This window comes from Mycteria americana, chromosome 1 (assembly GCF_035582795.1).
Source record: "Mycteria americana isolate JAX WOST 10 ecotype Jacksonville Zoo and Gardens chromosome 1, USCA_MyAme_1.0, whole genome shotgun sequence".
NCBI classification, from domain to species: Eukaryota; Metazoa; Chordata; class Aves; order Ciconiiformes; family Ciconiidae; genus Mycteria; species Mycteria americana.
This window is the reverse complement of record NC_134365.1, coordinates 57,114,004-57,135,725: the sequence shown is the minus strand read 5'-3', so window position 1 is coordinate 57,135,725 and position 21,722 is coordinate 57,114,004. Positions and strand designations below refer to the sequence as shown.

At 40.8% G+C, this 21,722-nt stretch overlaps 1 protein-coding gene across 5 annotated transcripts in view; it reads right to left on the bottom strand.

The window, feature by feature from the left end:
- MRTFA (myocardin related transcription factor A) overlaps nt 1-21,722 on the bottom strand; it is a 102,542-nt gene that overhangs the window by 16,506 nt on the left and 64,314 nt on the right. For all 5 annotated transcript variants that reach the window (XM_075500073.1, XM_075500064.1, XM_075500088.1 and 2 more), the window contains 3 exons: nt 17,393-17,458; nt 2,170-2,225; nt 510-585 (listed from right to left, as the gene is read on the bottom strand). In XM_075500073.1, coding sequence (XP_075356188.1) covers nt 510-585; nt 2,170-2,225; nt 17,393-17,458 — 198 coding nt within the window. The remainder of the gene's footprint in view (nt 1-509; nt 586-2,169; nt 2,226-17,392; nt 17,459-21,722) is intronic.

Genomic DNA, 21,722 nt, shown 5'->3' with positions numbered 1-21,722 from the left:
AGATATTATGTGTATTTAAATTATAAAGATAACTACAGTAGCCCTTGTGACTCTAGAATAGGACAAATTCACTGTTCTCAAACTGATGTCATCCAATTCTCATTCATCATTTCCCTTTCAGTTGTGTCCAAAGATGCGGTACTCAGCAGCAGCATAGTACTCCCTCTCTGAAACTGAGGTGCTTACTAATTAGATCAAATCTGCCTCACTCCCTCTTGGATATTTTACAGTGTCTTCCCTTGGTAGAAGAGCAATCCATGGTCATTCCGTTTCATTGTTGCTCAGCTGCACAAAACTGCACAATTTTGAGTTCACATAACAGATTCTTCTGAGAATCTCCATGCAAGCAGAGTTGAATCCCTCTCAAGAAATCATGCAACAGGCATGATCTTCTGCCCGCTCCCAACTGAAAGAAAGACTTGGGGGTCAGAGGCAAAATAGAAAGCTGTTAAATAAGTAATTACAATAAAGTTTATTGTTGATGTTCTCCTGTTTGGCATGTGCCATACCTTCCAGAATGTGCATCCTAACCAGCTCTGATCTCTCTGGCCGGGACCGGATTTTCCGTTTCAGATAGTCCTCTGTCTGCAGCAAAAATAGACAAGCAAGAACCAATTTCAGTTGATCAGACAGAGGAGTGAGGTAATCCTGGACAGCACAAACAAGAGAAACAACCATCTTTAGTTGTTACTGAGATCTAAATAAACACAGAACAGAGAAGGGGCATATCTTCTGTCCCAGAGCACCCAGAGAATGAGCTTATTCTAAAGATGACCTTCTACTGTACATCACCTCAGTATAGGAGTGCCCTGCTGCCCCACAGAACAGAAACTGGAAAGGACTTCCTCAAGAGCTGAAGCCGTCTTTTCCCCTTTTATGCAACACCACTAACTTGTGTCAGGGTGAAATTCAAGACATTTCTTTTTACATTAAAGATAGATGCACTGGTTCCATTGTTCACAGCAAATACTTTCATATACTGCTGGCATTCGGGGCTGACTTGTGGTTTGGGCATACTCTTTCATTTGTTTAAAGATATGTTATTTGTTAAGATAAAGACCCCATGCACCCCCTTGGCAGGCAGAATCTAAATGCTATGTCAAGACCCGTTTAATTTCCACAACTGCTTTTAGCTCTGTCTTTGGAGAATGCACTACAGAGCAATGTACAGAGATGACCCTGTCTGGGCTGCACACATTACCCTTTACACAGCCAGATCGGAATCTGGGAGCAGTGGGTAACAGACTGGTAAGTACTGGCCATGAGAATGGGCCTTCAGAGAAAATAAATATTAAAGTAAATCAGAAAACTGCACCATACTTGCTCAATTGCCCACACCAAAATATTAACTTAATAAGAAGGTTTTAGGAAAAAAGAGGAGAAAGAAGCAAAAGCCTTTGGGACACTGGTCTTAATGCAAAGTCCACTGTTCCAATCCTTCCACAGTTTAAACTGCTAACACTCCCTTACAGGTTTTAATCACAGCTGTTATTTTTTCACTTATGTTGCTTTCACTTTTAAAACAAAACATAACAGGTTTTAATTCCCCTGTAGGCTAATCAGAAAAAAACCCATCCCCAGAGGCCTTTTGAGGAACAGAAATCAAGAAACCCCCCAATTAGCAAAGGTGCTGCATGAAGTGTGACGCCTGGCTTCCTCTTTCTATAGAGCCAGAAGTCTGTGTGATTTCAGTGTTACAAGATTTGGGGGGCGATCCTCTCTACTAAATTTTCAATTTCTAATGTCCTAGATGAACAAGTGCATGTGCAGGTAACAGAGAAACCATACACTTTCCTCAAAGGTGGAACTGAGCTCCACATGATAGGAGCATTTAAGGGCAAAACAGACATCATAAAAATAAAAATGTAAAGTATATGGACAGTGGGGAAGAAAAATATTAGTGACTTCCAGAGAGAAGACGCCAGGGGAAATCCAGGCACCATATTCAATGGTTTTTAGGCAGGACTAGTTCACCAAGTGTTCACCACCACCACATACAAGCTGAAGAACACACCATCCAATACATCTCTGACTGCATAGCGCTGTATTACATCCAGAATATGAACGATTTGCTTCTGCATCTCATTAACAGCTACAGGATGCCCAAAACATAAGACATACTACTCCTGACTTCCCCAAAAGAGCATTAAGGAGCATATTGCATCTTACCCTGGCCCGCTCCAAACTCCTTCTTTGTTCATGAAATGCAGCTGGACTTTTCAGAGCTGTTGAGAGAAAAACATTTAGAGAATGAATTAGAATGATGGAAGTTCTCTCACTGCACGTCCCTTCAGGCCAACTAAGTTAACAAATACGCCACAGCAACTGCCTCCTGCATCTTTCAACACACTGGACCAGATCTCCAGCTGGTATAAAGCGATGCAAATTGACATACTCCATTTGACAGCACAGGAGCTACAGGAGCTGACCTGGACTTTTTGTGGGCTACTGAAGAAAGTAATATGGGCTACACTTCTAGTTGAACTAACCACTGTTCACAAAGTTGGGTCCAAGAACATGAGTCAAAAACAGCCCCCCAACAAATGCCTTTTACAAGCTTCAACATGGAGTAAAATATCCAGGACCCTTAAGTAAGGGAATGGCACTGAAACACTGAAGAGATACGTGAAATGGTTGGAAGGATGGGGGAGGATCCTAATGAACTGTAAATCCTCTTTACTACCTTTTAATGTCAAAGGAAGCTGCAAGTCTTTCCTTAATCTGCACCTGTGTTTTGCGTACATGCAAGGGCCGGTTACAAATTCTGCAGGTCCGCAGGACATATATATTGCTCCATGTAAGAGAAACTATCGTGAAAACAGGAACACTTGGACAGGAAAGTACATCTGTCTCTTGACAGAAAACCAAGACTTGAGGAATTAACAGTAGCTCTCCATATAACAGACCTCCTCACCCCCTCAGGCCCAGTATAAACCCAGAGCCAAAATGGATCATGTTTTAAGAAAACGATCCTCTGCTGTCCAGGACCGTACTAACCCTGGAGGAATCTCTCACTCTGCCTGGCTCCTCTGGAGCACACAAAGCTCACGTCCCACAGTAAAACCGGAGAAAGAGGGTAACATTAGTTCTAACTCAGCAACGGTAAGTGTCACTAGCTCCTCACAGTTTTCCCAAATCCACAAGTAGCTTGTTTTTTAAAACAATCACATTGTGGCTTGTATTCAGTACTAGCTGAACAGAACATAAGAATTTCTTTTCATCTTTCTGAAATACTCATATTTAAAACTGCCTGGTGAAGTTCCTAAATCACCATCAAGCTAAACAGCAAAGTTAAAAAAATTCAGCTTTAAAGATAAGTTGCAAGTCTTTTGAAGACAGAAATCTAAACTTGTACAGTTAATAACTCTGAAGTATTGCATCTAGGTCCTATGAAATATAATCTACTTGTATTATTTTTCACTTAAGACCAACGATTAAGTATTTCTCAAATGTAACTTCATAATGAAATCTCAAAAAGCTATTAAAAAATAAAAGCCCTTGAGTAAATACAATGTAAGAAACTACTTCTAATGCATGTGTAGACTTCTAAACTTTCCTACAGAATAAAATGGAGTAGCCAAAGACAAAGTGTTAAGACAGACAATATTTCTGCGAAATATAGACAGAGTCCCTCTAGGTTCACATCAATGGGATAAAAAGTAGAATTTAGTCCATATGCCAGGAATTCTGAACACACCAGGGCATCATAGATGAGATTCAGACTACAGAAGTGAATGAAGAATAATTTGTAGAATAAACAATAACAATAATTGAGAACTAACCATAGCGACTGAGTATACAGACCCCTACAATGATGGGGCAAATAGTTCCCGTTCACACTAAAGACAGCTTCGTACAATCTGGTTATGGAGAGAAATCACCAGAGAAAGTTATGCAAGCTGTGAAATGGGAGTGCACTGATTGCATTTTGGGATAAACCAAAGTAAGGGTAGAGATGTGGTTTTGCAATAACTGCAAAAATAATACAAAAAACTTTACTGGCTAGCTGAGACATCAACTCCTGGGCAGTCTGACCATCACTCTTCAATTAAGAGCAAGCAACAAATAATATTGGGAAATACTCTTTTCAAGCCGCATGAACTGCTTGTCAATATGCACGTGCTTGAACTTAAACACACATTTCTTTCATTGTATGCGTATCACAGAAAAGTGAAATAAAAGTTCAGGTAGACTTGGGCAAAGACACCATGCAATACATAAATCACTATAAAAATCTACCCTGGAGACAAGCAAAGCAGGCTTCATCTTGAGTCTTCAAAAGCTCTCTACCACCGGAATGTGCAGGCATGGCAGTAATTCTTTACTCTCCCCTTCCTGCCCACCTCTGCTGTCAGTAAGAGGCAGCACATGAACTTTAAGTGACATTTCCCTGACGATAGCAAATGGTCAGGAAAGCCAACTGCAGGAGTTCAGCTGATTTCACAGGTAGTCCAAGAAAACTCTTGCATACAGAAGAACAAAGCAAGAAGAAAAGAATCCCCAAGTAACAAAACAAAAAAAAAAAAAAGAAAAAGAAAAAACCTCCCCCAAATCACATACACATTAAATAGTAAGTAATGCAAAACTACTACGGGAAGAATCTTGTAAAGAACAATTTCAGTCTCTCATGACTACTCCTCTGGAAACAAGCACTTGGTTGTAGCTCTCTGGGCTGGCAACATTACAGAGGACTTCATATTTGACCTCTGAAAATGTCAAGAGGGCACTAATCATTCACTGCTTCCCTCAGCAATCTAGGATGGGGCTGACATGTCAGAAGAGAGTGTGTATTGTAAAATCATACTCCATTCGAAGTTAACTAAGCCTTGCACATTTTTCTGGCTTTGAAATGACTACATAGCCCAGAGCTGTGGAGCAACTCTGTTAACTTTGCTATAGCAAATGGTAAAAAAGAAAAATCCTATGAAGAACTCTGAAACAGTAAGGCTCTGGGTAAGCTCTACAGGAGACCCACAATGCAGACATGCCCCTCTTCCAGTTCCCACCACCGCCCTTCCTGGCCACTTGGCAATGATCCCTGCGAAACTATTCCTGCCCTCCGTACCCCGATGGCTTGCTCACCCGAGTGCTGCTTTATCCATTCCACTCAAAATTACCCACATCGACAAAGCTCTACTGTTCTCAGCCATATCAGCTGTTCTGGCTCATTCTGATGGTGTATGCAAATGAGCGGCCCAGCTGGCGGAGCAGAAGCAGTGGTAACCAGGTAGGCATGGGCCAGCACTTCTATCACTGACATAGGATTCATGTCTACAGCCCTTGGTACCTGAAGCAGCGGATATAACCACAGAAAAGGATGAAGAAACTCCAATCACCTAATCCTTTCTGACTGCTTAGGCTGGATAAAATGTACTAAACAATTCCTTACAGTAGTTTATCTAACTTGTTCTTGAAGACCTCTCACGAAAAAATGCAATGTTGTTGCAGAGAAATTATCCCAGTGCAGAGATGTCCTTACTATTTAAAAACCTTTTCTGAATGTCTAACTTACATTTCCCTTCCTACAATTTATAGTCATTATTCCTTGCCTTACCTGCAATCATTACAGAGAACAATTTATTATCTTCCTCTTTGCATCTATCCCTATATATTTGAAAACTTTGGTTTTCCTATAGTCTTTTGCTATATAAAATGGCCAAAGCCATTTGTTTCAACCTTCCCTTATAGATAACATTTCCCAGACCTTTGCTTGTTTACTCTCTTTTGGACTCCTTCCATTTGATCTGCATTTTTCTTGAAGTATAGTGTCCAAAATTTGGTACATATTCCAGCCTAGGCTTTATCAGCTTTTATAGAGCTAAATGATTATTAAATAATACTTCTCAGTTATACGTCCCAACCAGTTTGCCTTTTTTGTGTACGTAAAATGCATAACATGTTCACTTGAGCTTGGCCCACAAACCATGAAAGGTCTCCAGTCCTCTTCTGCAGAACTGCTATTTAGCCAGCCACTCCCCATCCTCAATTCATGCCACTGACTAGATGTACCAAAATGTAGAAACTCTGCATTTTTCTTTGGTTTTGTCCCATATTTTTCAGCTTCTCCAAATATTTTGAGTCCCAACACTGTCCTCCTCCCAGCGTACTAATCTGCAAGCTTATAAATATGCACACTATTCCTTTGTTTACACCACATTACTGAAAATACCAAATAGTATCAGACATGGACCTCCTCCTTCCCCACTCAAAAGCCCTGCTCAACACATCCTCCCAGTCTGACACCAAGCCTTTATTCCAATACTGTTCTCTCACCAGTTGCACGTGCAGCTTCAAGTTGTCCCAGCTTGCTTACAAAAACGTCAGGCAAGCCTGTGTCAAGCACCTTACTAAACCTAAGAACTGCAAAAAGACATTTAACATCCTGACTTCCTGGGGAGGCAATTCAACAAATGTTTAGTCTGGTGGTAGGTCCAGCTTAAGTAATGACCTCTTCTTCCCCCTCCCCCATGTCCCACTCGTTTCTGCCTCGCCATTGATGGTCCAATGGTACTCGTGCCACACAGGGAGCTGTACTAGGAAACTGTCACCATAAAGTAACTCCAGCACTTCCCCAGGGCACTTGCCCCTCCTCCAAAAGAGGTACTAGTTAACTCGGTTTGAATCCTTGATCTGTCTAACTGCGTGGCCAGTGTCACTAGCTTTGCTAGCAAAACTTTGGGTGAGCCCTTGGTGAGAACAGAGTGCTGCCAGAGAAAAAAAAACTTGTCAAACTACAACAGTAGTATTAGCCATTGAGAGTTTTTGTTTTCCACTGTATGCAGTAAAAAATTCCTTGATACTTCTCTGCTACAGGGATGTTTGAGAACACAGAAGTAACTTCTGCAATGCCCAATTTCAGTTAGGTATACCTTTTGCCTGCCTTTCTGATTTTGTTTCTACATGGTATATGCATGGTATTTTCATCCACAATAAACTGCGGTTACACTTTCTGCCCTCGTTCTTGTACTTAGGCCTGGAACAAAGTATGTTAGCCCTCAGTTATGCTGACATTTGTGGACTCAGATCACAGTTCTTTTGAAAGAATTATTTTAACCTGGACTGGTATGCTGGTTTACAGTACAGCTCCACAAATAAAAGTGTCAGCAAAACTGAGCAAAAACTGCCCTGCCAGACAAAGTCAGAAACAAGAGGCTGGGTTTAAAGCCAGTGCTGCAGCAGGAGCCCCCCGCACTGCTGAACCACAGCCCTCATGTCTGCAGACTGCCCCATACACCTTAGGAAAACGGCCTGATGTTACAAATGGCAGAACAAGCACTAAAAATGGTTTAGTGAAAGAATAGAAGGGACAACAGCATCACCAACAGGGTTTGGGACAGCACAGTCCAGCAGGTGCGCTTCACTGAGTTGTAAATACTTTTGTCCCACTCAGACAACCACCTGGCAATTTGCAACATCTACTGTTAAAGGGATGAGCTTGATACCCCTCACCTTTAGATGACTGACAGCAGGACATGATTTCCCTGCCACAGATGGGTTGGCTAGCAAGGATCTCATGAAATTTCTACCACATACATCCTAGTTTTTTAGTCTCTCTGCTACTTATTGTGGAGCATTTTGATGCTTCATCACCAGAATTCCTGAAGCATTAGTATCTTTGTGGTCACACCCTTAGCTACCATGAGAAATCTCCCTGGAGATGAATGATGCAACTGTTTTGTGCCTCCACCCTGCTTCAAAAATGTTTGCAGCTATACATTGCAACTACTGTCCTTCCATCTGACCCCCCCAAGTTAAGCAGCAGCACAGAGGACCACCTATGATGATGCACACCTTTCCATACAAAGCATGGAGATGGATGCTGCTAATCTTCGCTTCATAGCAATGTACTAATTCCTATGAAACAGGGTCCAAAACTGCAATGCATGAATTCAGTGTTCCCTCAGTCCAAGACACATTTTGAAGATGGCAATGCATGAATTAAGGGAGATACTGCTGCAAAGCATCAAACTGGTGCTGCTATAAACAAACTGAATCAAGGCCCAGGAATCAAACCCAAATTTCCAATACAACAGCAGAGACAAAAAGCTGGGCAAAATGCTTCAAACATTTTGTGTTCAGGGTTTACCCCGCAGCATACAAAAGCAAATTTTAGCCTTGCAAAGCTTTCAAAGATAGTCATATGCAGATCTCCAAGTTCCTGTTACCTAATGTGAGAAATAAGTGTAATCAGAACAAAATTCAGTCACTCTAAGAATGAAACATACCAGGGGAAGGGAACTGACCCAACCGCTGAGAAAAAGAGGTCAAAACATTTGTACACCCTGCATTTACTTATGCAGCTGACAGAAGACACCAAGGTTTGCAAGGAACCAAGTAAAGGGAAGAATGAAAGGCAAAAGGGTCTTCACAGGCCCTCATAGCTCAAGTGTCTAGGGGGGAGGAGAGGCTGCAAAACCTTCTGCAATTGGTAAGATCACTACTGGAGGCTATCAGATATGTAGGCTGACAGAGGAGAGACAGCACATGAGCTTTCCTTGGCCACAGTATCTACTTCATCACAGACAACAAGGTGATATTTGAACTGGAAAACAGTTGGTGAGACAACATGCAATATTTGTAGAAAGCCTACTGATTCAAGTATTCTGCTCTTCAGTTAGATCAGTTCCTGAGGGAAAGGTAAAATCGTCCTTTGCTATGACAAAGAGAAGCTCGTGTCATGTCCAAACCCAACCTCAGACATGCTGACTTAATTCAGAACAGCAGAAGGCCGCCTGCTGCAGCTATTCACCTCTGCTCTCAACCAAATTCTAGTTTCTCTCTCTTGTTTACTATGCTTTCGTAAAAAGATGAGATAAAGTGCTGCAAATAGGCTCGATGACTTCCTCTGTTGGTTCAGGGTGGGGCTCCCACCCCATAGTATTTGGTGTGTAGCATTTGGTAAGAGACATAAAACTTGAACCACAGATCAAGGCAGTTGGCACTTTCTTCCCCCCTTCATCTTCACCCCACTTCCAAAAAGCTTTTCTCATAGCATGGAAGAAAAAAGTATTCATAAACTGGGTCACATGCACAGAAGGAGCCATCATCTTGCTAGTGGGGCAGTATCAAAGAGCAGCATGCTGTAGAAATATGAAAAGGGGGTGAGGAATACACAGGTGATAGAAAAGAGATCTCCATCAGCACCTTTTTCTCCATACGCAGCTCCAGGAAGTTTCACATCTGGTACACAGACCTGATGATACTTGAGAATTCTTGCTGACTTCATACCCCTGGCATTGGTAAGAGCCCTTGAATTAAGACTAAGATCTGAGTATCAAGTTAAGGGTAAGAAAAAAAGCCACAACTGGTAAATTGTGATTATGCAAACCCCAAAACATATAAACTCAGAAAATTCAAAATTAAGATTGACCTAAAAAACTAATCCAAATATTTTTATGAAGGTGAGAAACACATCTCTGGCCCCAAACAAAGGCAGCTTTGCCCTTCAGTGACACACTTCAAGCATAATGTCATTGTTATTAAAGAATTACGAGTGTTTCTAGTCTTGAACTGAAGAAAGGCTGGAGAAAGGTTCTTCCCCACATCGTTAGTGTTGCCAGCACTGCCAAAGCATGGCATTACAGTTACAGTGCTACGGCTTTACAGAGTCTTCCCTACGACCGAGCTATTCCAATCAATAGAGATATTGCACAGAAGACAGCAGCCAAATAAAGCCTATGTTAGCTAGATTGTTTGGTGAGGCTCAAGCTGTTGTGGAAGCCAGAGCTGAAGAAGTCCTGCCTCCCTGACACCCTACCTGATAGAGCCACCCCTTCTCCTGCATTAACACTCACGAGCCTGCACAGCATACTGGCTCATGGAGCTGTTGCTCGCCAAAAAAGCCACTTTCCAGCTCCCTGAACTGGACTTGCCCTGGTTGCATGAGCATCCATACAGGTGGGACTGTGGTACCCTGCCTCAGCTCAGCTCATCATGGAGCTGCGCACCAGCTGAGCTGCTTCGAACGCCTGAACCAAGCACCTCTCCAGAGCCCACATCCACAACTCAGCAAAACTGTCAGTAACTTTATTACAGTGGTATCTCCTTTACCATACAGCTGAAGTGTAAGATTTTCATTAGTTTTAACTGTGTGAAAAGCCTGAAGTGTAGAAATTGACAGAAACGGCTAAGATTTTTCAAGGCCCAACACCGAGTTACTTTAAACTCTAACAGATATGTGTAATTTCTCAGGAAGTTCACCCTCTTTAGGAGCAAAATAGAAATTGTCACCCATGGTAACAGTATCAGATCTATGGGTGAGTACGGCTACAGCTTTGTGTCAAAGAACATTTACAGCAAACACAGATAGTATAACCTGCTCTGTCCATCCCCATTAACTCTTGGTATTCAAAAGACATTACCTAAATCTTGAACTGAAAAATAAAAAAGATAAAATAAAGCTTCATTACAATTAGGATTATGCCACCTCCAAACTGAAGAGGAAAAGGGAGATAAGGAACTTCTAGTGAGAACCCTTTGATCCATGCATTGCTAGACCAGACTTTATGCCTGCTTCTTGGACGGATAATCGCCCTGTGCAAACTCTTCTGACAACTTTACGGAGTGCCCAGGCTAGGAGAGGTGTGGGGCCATGAGAAGGAAAAGGAGAGACCATTCTAGCCAACGAGTAAGAATGAACCCAAGATGACTGTGGGAACATGAAGGGGAAAAAGCTGTTATTACATACCAGATTTTACTCCCTTGAATTATATTTCTCTTGCAACCAGCAGAGTCAATTCTTTTATCATTGCAGAGATCAAGGACTAAACGCAGCCTATCAAACCCCTGAGAATGGCCTTTTCTTTCTACAACTTCAGAAAGGGCAAACAGCACATTTCCATTATTAACAAAATGAAATTCCCTACTCTAACCATGTCTCATTAATCACAGATGATATAAACACATCGAAAACAAACACAGACAGCTATCTAAAAATATAAACAAACCAGGTGCAGTTATTAGGCCCCTGACAATGAGGCTCTCAGCTTAAATGCACAGACTTCTTCTCCACACAAAGCCTCAAGGCTTTGAAATTGTGCTTCAAGAGAAGAGATCAAAGTCAAAGAACCAGCAAATAATTCCTGGGAGACAAGTTACAGGTAGATGATCAAATTAAAATAAAACCAGTTACAGATTTCTGTGCTACATGCCACAAACAGAAATACAGCTGCAAGTGCCCTCTACAGCTTTTGTTTGTTTTATGATACCTGCTTAGTGTTCCAGCCTTACTCTCAGAGCATGACATCGAGTATATCAAAAGTCTCACTGCAGCCTCTCTTTTTGAGGTCCCATTCTGTACACGATGAACCAGGAAACAGCAAGGTTTCAGAGGTTAAATGGAGTATTAAAAAAAAGTTGTTATTATTTTTAGATCTTAAAGACCTGACAGGTTTGCACATTTTATTAAACAAGTCTGGGAGTAATGATATTTACAGGCCATATGTTTGTTTTTAACTCCTTATCCTAAATGAAAGTACAGTTTCAGCCTGTTTTGTGGAAAAAAAGGTATGAAAGTGAAGCAGTCACCAATGGGCAGAATAGCAGACACTAGATGGCAGGGAAGTAAAAATTTGTATTTTTGTTTTGTTACTATAAATATATTCCAAAAACTATAAGGAACATCACTACAAAGACCTGATATATAAAGCAGCGAGAGAATGACAGGAACATGTTACGCAGCAGAGATAGGTAAAGCAGGAAGAGCTCTTTTGGGGTGTTAAAGCAACTGGTTTATCTGCAGCTCAAATATAACACGCAACGGTCTTGAAATGTCGACTGTGTAGCCACACTGCAACACTTAAGAATCAGTAAAACTCCACATAGGCATAGCAGTTCATCTTCTATCCCAGCCTTTATGTGGAACATAAAATATTGTTGAGACATTAAGAATTGCACCTGAAGTCATCAGCGTGACTGCAGAATGATTCCTGCCATGAAAAATACTGCACATGTAGATAACTGTGTATGTTCCAACAGCTTACTGCCTCTCCTTTCTTTGACATACATCAAAAGATGCTCCTATTTCACAATTAACAGTTAACCAATTAAAAAAGCTAGGGTTTTTGTTTTCTTTTGTTTCTGACAACATTTAATATGTTCTGCTGTAGCTATTGTTTGTGACAAGAACCAGAAATTGACTATATCCTCAAAGGACAGGTCTCCTTCAACTATTGCCCCATATACTGTATTGACAAGTTTCAGGTTTAAAACTGGCAGCTTAATAGAGAATATGAACATGAATAAATTATTAAATATAGAGCTATGCAATAAAGTTGGAAGTGCATCATTTTCATCAACCAAATTACTTTTTTAAAATTGAGAAGTGGTTAGACTATCAGGTAAAGGCTAAAGCAGCCATATAATTTTTAGAGACCCTACACAGACACAAGTGTGGATGTATGGCCAAATTTGGGGGTTGAGGTGTTCAAGTCTAGAGACGTGGTTTAACTTTAGAAACACACGTGGCAAGCATTTTGCTTCCTGAAATCAATACCTCAAAGATCCTTGTTTTCTTGTGATGGTAGCTATGCTGAATGCAGAAGACCAGTTACAAACTTTGCCTTTGTTGATGATGATCAACACTGATATGCCAAAGCATAACCTGTGCTCTGTATCCTCAAATCACTAAGTGTCCCCAGGAAATGGCAATTCCTTTAGAATTAATTCTAAGCAATGTCTCACAGACCTCCAAAAAAGCAAATACTGTATTTTAGTTTTATAACAAATATTAAATTTTCTCCATTAACCTTATGGCTACAAAAAAAATGCAGCTAGTGATATGAGAGGCCTAATGAGATTATAATCATTAGACTGCCTGCTGTATTACAATCATTCCTAATCGCGTGACATGTTGCAATTGAACTGTGGCACACTTGTGTAGTCCGGAGATAAAATACACTCTCTTCAGGAGAGCCTGACACCCAGCAGCACAAGATTCACAAATCTTGTATTCCAAAATACGCTCAAGCAAGTAAGAGGCTGAATGTCCAAGCAGAAAACTGCATCGGAGTGTTGGTAACACACACCTATAGCATGGAAACACCTCAGCGTCTGTAAAAACAGTCACATTAGAAAAAGAGCACAAACTCCATCCTGTTTGGACTCTACACACATTCATGCATCCTCCATATATCTCTTCCTGGAACGCAAACATACAGTCAGAGTAGTTGGATGTGGAAACCAAAACTGGCAAACATCCAATACACTGAAGCAAAAAAGAAGCTCCTGGAAATTCTCTGCCTGTGCCGCAGCCACCCTCCTTCTAGTTTTCAGTCCAAACAATGCCCTTTTCAAAGGCTGCCTGTGTCATCTTTCAGATATTCACAAAGCAGTGCTATAGAGCACAGAAGGCACATTCCCAGAAATTATCTTCTACTTCTGTTTCACCTGCTTAGGTGAATCTGATGGTCACAACAACAGCTTTCCTGCAGGATTCTGCCACATGACAACCTTGCGTGCTTGCCTATATTTTGTGTTTGCAGCCAGAAGCCAAAGATCCCAATCCCGATGGATAAAACAACGGGCATGTGAAGCTTTAAACCTTGCAAAACAGAAAAAGTGCAACATACTTTGCAAAGCAGAGTATTGCTACATTTGCCAAATGTCTTTCCCCTAAAAATTTTTGCTGTTTTAGTTGAAGATACTTTCCACGTGTCTTTCTACTTAGATGCATGTTAGCTACTGTTTTAAACATTCTTTTCAAGGGTGGAAAACTGGGTGTTTAATGATCCCCCAAAAACAGTACAATAGCTGTAACCTTTAAATTCGACACTGACAACTCTCAAACTGACAGCATCTGATTGTTCTTCTACAGCATGACAGAGTTCAAAGAGTTGAGCACAGACAGCAGTTTTTGTTTAGCTTGTATTTTATGAGGATGAGAAGATGAAAATCACCTCTGCATAGCTACAAAAAAAATGCAAATAGCAAAAAAGCTTGTCTAGTTGCACGATCAGAAAATAGGCCAAAACTTGAATAAATATGAACTCTCAGCTCTCCTTGTTTCTAGATACAATCCTTCTAGCTCAAATCACAGGTATGTCAGATGCAGATGAAGACTTGCTTCCCACCTCTTTTCTATGGGCAATTGAGAATTTTAATCTTCAACTAATGAATCCTGCTACTGGTAAAAGGTTACACAAAGTGATAACAGAAAAGCAAGAAGAATTAATGAAGCATAAAACCCAATTATTTTGAATCCTCTGTCACTGCTTATAAATGCTTTATTTCTTACTACAATACACTAACCTTTTAGTGAAGCACAGCCCTGCCGTAGGTGGCTGGTGGGTTGGAAAGGTTATTCAAGCAAGATTAAGTGTACTTGGTAAAAAAATGTTGAAACATTTGCCTTTCCTCTCTACCATATAAACAAAATTCCACATGGGAACAAAGTAAGCAATTCCCAGCACTGTTCCAAACAAGCAAAGCAGGAGTGGTGTGACTCTCACTCTCACTTCAAGGGGACACCAATGCATCTTCTCCCGCTCCTCAGGTTTACAGTGTCCAAAAACCTTGTGTTGATGGAAGCCCGAAATACAATTTCTCATTTAGGGCACCAAGCTGAATCTAAACACGATGTAAGACTTACACTGCAGTCAGGAGAACCAAAGGTACCAAAGTGAGTTTGCACACTAGATAGCTTTTAATGTAAAACAAAAACTTTTACTGCTCCCATACTTGTTTCACGGATTTTTGCATGCCTGTTTGGCTACAAGATCCAGGAACTGATCTGTATTAAAGGCTAATCTAAACGAACATGTAGGATAGCATAGTAAGACCAAATCTGCACAGAATAAGTTGATGCTGAGGAACTGACATCCACACTCTATACGTGAAGGTGAAATGGGAGGTATTGTGCCAGACAAGATGTAGTCTGGTGCCATGGACCGAATGCATATTAGCTGTAGGTAGAGTATTTTCCACTTCACTTTCATCCCAATTTAATCCAACTCTCGAACTTCATTTCATGGTGCAAAGCAAGGTACAGTAGGCAGGTGCAATCAGGATCTTCACTTCAAAAGCACCTTCCTGACGCAAGCTATAATGCTAATGTAGATACAGCTGCAACTACCACAATTCTTTCAAGAGTGTTAAGGCTCTCCAGATGGAAAATAAAGGCTAGAAGCCAACCAGCATTTCACATGGAAAGAGCGCTCCAGCTCATTTCATTCAGCACCAAACCATCCTCTGGATTCCCACTTTTGTATTTTTGTTAAATCATCATAAAGGGCTGTGTGGGTCTTGGTTCCTGACTAACAAACTCAAGAGGGAGACATGGGGCCCAGTATAGCCATGTTTAGTAGTAGATGACAGAGGAACAAGATTAAGTACCTAAATGTTTTCACAGACAGAGTGTGCAGGGCAGAGAGATGAAAGAATATAGGATACCTGCACATTCCCAGTAGTAAGTAAAAATGTCTGTTCTGATCTGGTGAAAGTAGAAGCAAAGCTGTCATGGCTCTGTGACCCCTTCAGGAGCAACATGGCCCCTAGTCATCCTCTGTACTTCTCAGGTTAAAAATGGGACTTTTGCTTTAAGTATCACAATTTATCTCACATCTGATCTTCTCATTAAAAATGGCCCAGGCAAATAATGTTTTAAACATTTCCCTATGTGTGGTTATTTCCAGTTGGCAGGTATGGGTAAATGATACCATGGCTTGGAGGGAACTAATTTCAAATCATTTTTAGAACAGATCTGCTAAAGTGGTTTTCCTCCATTGCAGAAAGGACCTTTTCATGTGTCGCCAATATTTTCACAATGATATTTCCCTGAGCATTCTTCTTTGGTCTGTCATAAAACTCACATGCAAGAGACATAAATGAAGCAACGAAGGGCACAAGTCTGCAAAGACTAGTTATTTAGGCTATATTTTAAGCAAATTTAAGACTGACTAATTACTCTGTGTGCCTTACTTGAATTACTTGCAAGGGCCTCATTTTCAAAGGGCCTGTAAAACAGACCCCTCTCAGGAATCACAAGTTTGGCCAGCCACACTTTGAAGAAAGCCAGTACTGAACATAACTTAATACAGTATTTGCATACATATCCACCTAAAGCAGGAGACCACAAAGAAGTCAGGAACATTTTCTTCTGGGAAGCATTACTAAAAGGGCACAGCCACCGGGACACTAGTCTTTCATCCAAAAGCAAGTGTATTCTGTAGAAGCACGTATACGAGTTCCCCAAGTAAAAATAAGACGACAGGCATGATGTACTATATCCAGACAGGACAAGCTTTCCTTTTTGATTTGGTAATAGAATTTCAAGTAGGGGTCCCAGAAACATCTTGAGCGTGTCACTACCTTCCAGAGAGCCACTTCAGCTGAGAGAGTGCTGCTGACAGGTTCTCTTCATTCAGAGAGAGAACTGACAGCCTAAGCTTACACCTTTAGCAAAGTCACATCACTGTGTCATATTACAGTGTGCACCCCAGAAACAGAAGGAATGAGAAACTCCTCATTACTACACTGTCTTCAAATAAGGTTTGTGAAATGGGGAAGGGGGAAAGTTTTTGAAAGAAGAAAACATATACCTGATCCATTGCCTTTTACTAAAGCTGTTAAGTGAAACTGAGACGACCTCAAAAATAAAGCACTTGCCCTTTGGTCTTGCTTCAAGTTGTTACCTATAAGTCATCTAGTTCGGAGGTACCAAAGCATGACAAAACTATTTGTCAGGTATCTTTTTGCATTTTGGGGGGAAGGAGGGTAACAAAACAAAAAAATACCTTCTCCAACACTAACATGACAGTGAATTTATTAAAGCTTGGCATTAGGGTATATCCTATGTGTCCACACAGACAAGTAAAAGTTCTCTGGCTCTGCAGATTTTGCCTTCCCCTGCAGGAAGGGGACTGGCTGATACCCATAGGGCTCTTTCTAGCTATGTTTTCTAGCTATAAACATAAAATATGGTCCCTTGTTGGTTAACATCTTGTACATACAGCCTGTTTTCACTCAGTTTATGGAATATGTACATACAAAGTTACAACTGCCTCAGAGGTCTGGGGAGCTGACAAACAAGAACAGAAACTGCAGAGGCAGGAAGCCTGTTAAAAGAGTGATTACCAGCATGTGTGAAGTATATAAGGCACTTCTAACATAGCATGTTCTCCAGAAGACTCTTCTCCACTGTGATCAAATATAACATTGTTTTGGAGTACAGTTAGACTTGGAGCCATTACTCTCTTCCTCAGTATCAGAGGTGGCCCCATACCTAGAGTACCAACACTTCAGAAGAACCAAGTTGGGTGGGACAGGGTGGGGCTCCTATATCTGATGTTTTTCATCCAGAAACAGAGAATCTGATCTTTCAAATCAAATGTGAAACCACTCTGCACTCAAAAACATGCATAAAAACACCAAGACAAAGAGTTTAAGTGATACTTACGCGGCATGATCCCTTGGCTCACCAGCTCCTCCCGTGTGCGTCGCTGCTGGAGCTTCAACTGCAGCACTGCACAACAGCAGAGAGAGGGAAGAGAAGGAAACCCATCAGTGCGAGGAACAACTGAAGAGACATTTTCAAATGCATCTTGTTTTCTTTGGATGCCAAGGCGCTAGCGAGCAGCAGAACAAAAAGACCCCCTTCCCACCCTGCTCCCCTGCACCACTGCAATTGCAGAAGTGGCCTTCAGCTGTCAGGTTTCCGTATTCTGCTGTGGGCAACAGGGAGAGGAAGTTGCGCAGGGTCTTGGCAGGGTGATAAAAATCCGCAAAGCCAGGCCTGTTTCTCAATTCTTTCTAGAGCACCAACTTCTTTCCAAACCATTAATATTAAAAAACAAACAAAGAGAAACACCAGCTGACAGTCCTCCAATAAACACAGAGTGACACCCCAGCTGCTAATGACTCCTGAAAACTCTAATTACCATGTGTAGATTAAATTGATATGACAAAATTATTGGTCATTACTCTAAATTACAAGGCTGATTTCCTTTCTCAACTCAGAAATTCACCTCCAGAAACATCTCATGAAAGTGAAATATCATGGATATATCTAGAAGTGTCCTTGTTGCACAGTAAAAGGAATCCCTTATCACTAGAATTTTTCCTATTTATTTTAGAGTAATAGGACATATGCATTACCTGTATGAAATGCAATTATATTTGTTTTCTAATGCTAATCTCTGGAATAGTCATAATTTCAACATTTGGATTATAACAGCAGTTTCCCTTTAAACTACACAATCAAAGCAATATTCTAGAGATTGCTCTTGCAAACAAAGACAGCTTCCCTACAAAAGGGACCTTACAAAATTGAAGAAAAAACACATGCGCGTGTGCACACACATGTGCGCATGCACACACGCGTGCGCACACACACGCATCAATTTAGGACAACCTGAGTGAACATCAATAGATACTGAATCCTGTCTGCAATCAAGCCCAAGCTCCTAAGTATACTCAACATAAAATATTATAGAATGAATGGCATGGCATCTTCCTTGTTTTCATTTCAATTTCTCTGTCAAGCTTATGTCCATTGTATAGTCCACATAAGACAAGTCCACACAAATGTAGTGGAACCACCGGACAGCAAAACTACTCTACAGTCCAGCTATACAATCTCATTATAACCCTTATGCTTCCTTTCTCAAGGACTCTTCTTGTCCAATACATTCATTTCATACATTATATCCAAATTTATACTGTACACTCCCTAAAGTAGGGATCAAAAAATTTAAGGAGAAGATACCACTTCATGTACTTACACACATTATCACATTTTACCTGTTTCTTTCAACCTCCTATTTGCCGTTTGCATTTGATTAAGACACATATTCCAATAAGGGTTCTGGTCTTCATATGAAGTTAACAAGAGATCCATCTCTTCCTTGGTTGTTTGCACAGCAGCTAATCACCCTCACTTAAACACACACTTGAATTTTTCACTTGGATTTGTCTAGCTCCCACTTTTCCCTTGGCTCTTGATGTACCTTTCTTTGAAAGGTTTATGACAGTGAGAATATATTTCCTACCTGTGGAGGTACTTCTGTACACAGTGTGCAACCAAGTTACCTCTCTTCTCTTTCTTAAGCCAAACTAGGATTTCTTAATATATACACCCTGGGCAGGAAACTACTTCCTTTACTACAGGGAAGGGAGAAAGGGAGGGAGGGAGGGTGTACAGAGCACCATGCTAATTCTGTGTGGGATCAGCCAAGAGCCAGAGCGAGGAGGAGGGAACGCAGAGGGGAAGGAACAGGCCCTTCGTTTGGCCGTGAAACTGCAAACAGTTTCACAGGGTAGTCCCAGACTCTTCCTCCCACCCAGCACGCAATCGCACTCCTACTTCTGTGCTAGCGTGAAGTCTAATACAGTCTCACGGCTGGCCTGTTCACAGAGCTCTTCATTTGCTGGATTCATTTTGAGGTGATCAAAACCCAAATCAGGTGATGACACATCTACACGAGCACTTGATCTAACAGCTTGCTGCGATGGAGTCGAATCTCTCACTCCCCACATCATCTCTCATGTTCCCCTGACTGGTGGCTGGACTCACTGACATGACAGAGACCACAGCCCAACCAAAATGGGGAACAGTTTTCTGTCTCATTAGAGAGTTGAAGAGGACAACTGTATAGCCAGGTATTTGCTAACACTAACACAAGGTGGGAGTGAGACTTCATCCTTCCAGCAGCAGTATGCCACTAAGTGATTTCAGCCCTATTAGGTAATGGCACATTAAATCTCTCACTATGTGGCATTAGTTCCACTAGTGAGCCATTTCAGGGACTCATTTCCATACCCTAAATTAGCACATCTCACTAAATGTATACAGGCAAGGCACAGATCTATAGCATCAGGTCTATTTCCACAGCTTTAAGTGCAGATAATCTCATTATTACTCATGTCTTCCCACTTACACAGCTAGCAATGTATGTTAGTTCTTTTTGCCACTTTACTATTTACTTGCTAGGACCAACTACTTTCCCTCCCATTTCCAGCTATACGTACTATTTACCTTTCACCTCCCAGAGTTAGGGATTTTCAATAAAAAACTCCCCCACACAGGTGTGGTTGGCATTTTTTGCTCCTTGGTGCATAACACTGCCCTCACCTGTATTTATGCACATTTTGCCCAACAGTCTCAGTTTGCCTAAATGATCTAATCCATTTTTGTAATATCATTATTTATGCCTCCACTAATCTTTGTCCTGTCCACACTGTTACCATCTTGCATTTGTTTCCAGACAGCACCCTGCTGATCCCAACTAGAAACACTTTTCTGCTTTCTTTGATTACAGTCAGTTCTTAATCCACTTAACTGATACTTCATTAAATTCAAAGATACTTTTAAAAACCAAAATATACCACACTACTAAGTTAAAGACCTTATAAAAGTCTATTACACCAAGAGAAAACCCCTAGCAATAAATTTCACATATCCAAACAACAAAATCGCATTTGAACAGACCTGTTTTCACAAATTGAAGAGATTAATAGCGTGATTATACTGCTATTCTTATACCATCTAAATTCTTTATCAAATTTTCCATAGTTTTTTTCCTGGAACTGATACCGGATTAGCCACTCTTTACTCACTCACCCTTTTTCAGTAGTGATGCAAAATGTTGCTGGTCTTTCGCCCTTCCAAAGTCTCCCTGCTGTTCCCATTTATTAGAAATCAGTCTCAGCCAGACAGCTAGAGACTTCATCAAATGACTTAAAATTCCCTTCCTGACTTCAGCTTCCTTTATGAATTTTCTAAATATATCTTATTTCTATATCAGTTACCATCTACTACCCTTTTTCTCTACCCAGTATATGCACCTTTTATTTTTAAACACTATGTCCCTTCACAGCAAGGAACTAGCAACTGTCAAGAGGACTACACTGGAGAATAGGAAAAGGTCATTTTCAGGATACTTTTAATAGGCACTAAGTAATTCCCAAGGTTTATGAATGTGTATATACATACATATTAAGCACAAGTTATAATCAGCACATAATGCACTTTTTTTCCAATACAGCTTATTTTTGTGGCAGGGAGGAGGGCAAAAGGATTACTTCAGTTCACTCCTGAATCCATTTTGGCTTAAATAAGTACTTGGAGTTCCCAATACCATTTCATATATTTAGGAGATCACCTGTTTACATGTTCAAGTGTGTGAATCCTATATATAGATTAACAGATGTCCCAAGAGCCAATCCAAGGCTGCTGTACATGGAGCTTAGCCAAAGGTCTAGAATGACCAGAGAAATTCAAAGTTACTCAAAGACAGGCTGGAGTGTAAGTCTTTCAGTCACAAACCAACAATCTTCTGTTTCCTTTGTCCCTCTACTTAACCTTGAAATTAATTTTCAAATTAGGAATAAATCAGGTCATATAAAGGAGAGATATCTCTGCTGGCTAGAAAATAAGTTCCATACTGGTACCCTGCTACGCACCTCTCTCATTCAACTCGTGTCACAGTCTATGCAACATTTTGTGGGCTTTGTATGCTTGTCTGATTTTCCCACCCAAAAATAGGCATAATTTATTTATTCACAAGTATGAAAAATTCTGAAATATAGTTAAAGTTTGAAGAAGGTTTTTATATCTTTAATGAACTGTTCCAAGAATTAGTAAAACATTCCAGAGAAATCTGGGAGCTGGTATAGAGGACTGCTGCCAGCAGTTTAAGAGGAGGGGTAGAGAAGAATCGGGGGGGGGGGGGGGGGTGTATACTAAGAGACAAATAACATTGTGATACAGCTACTATCAATAGAGTTAC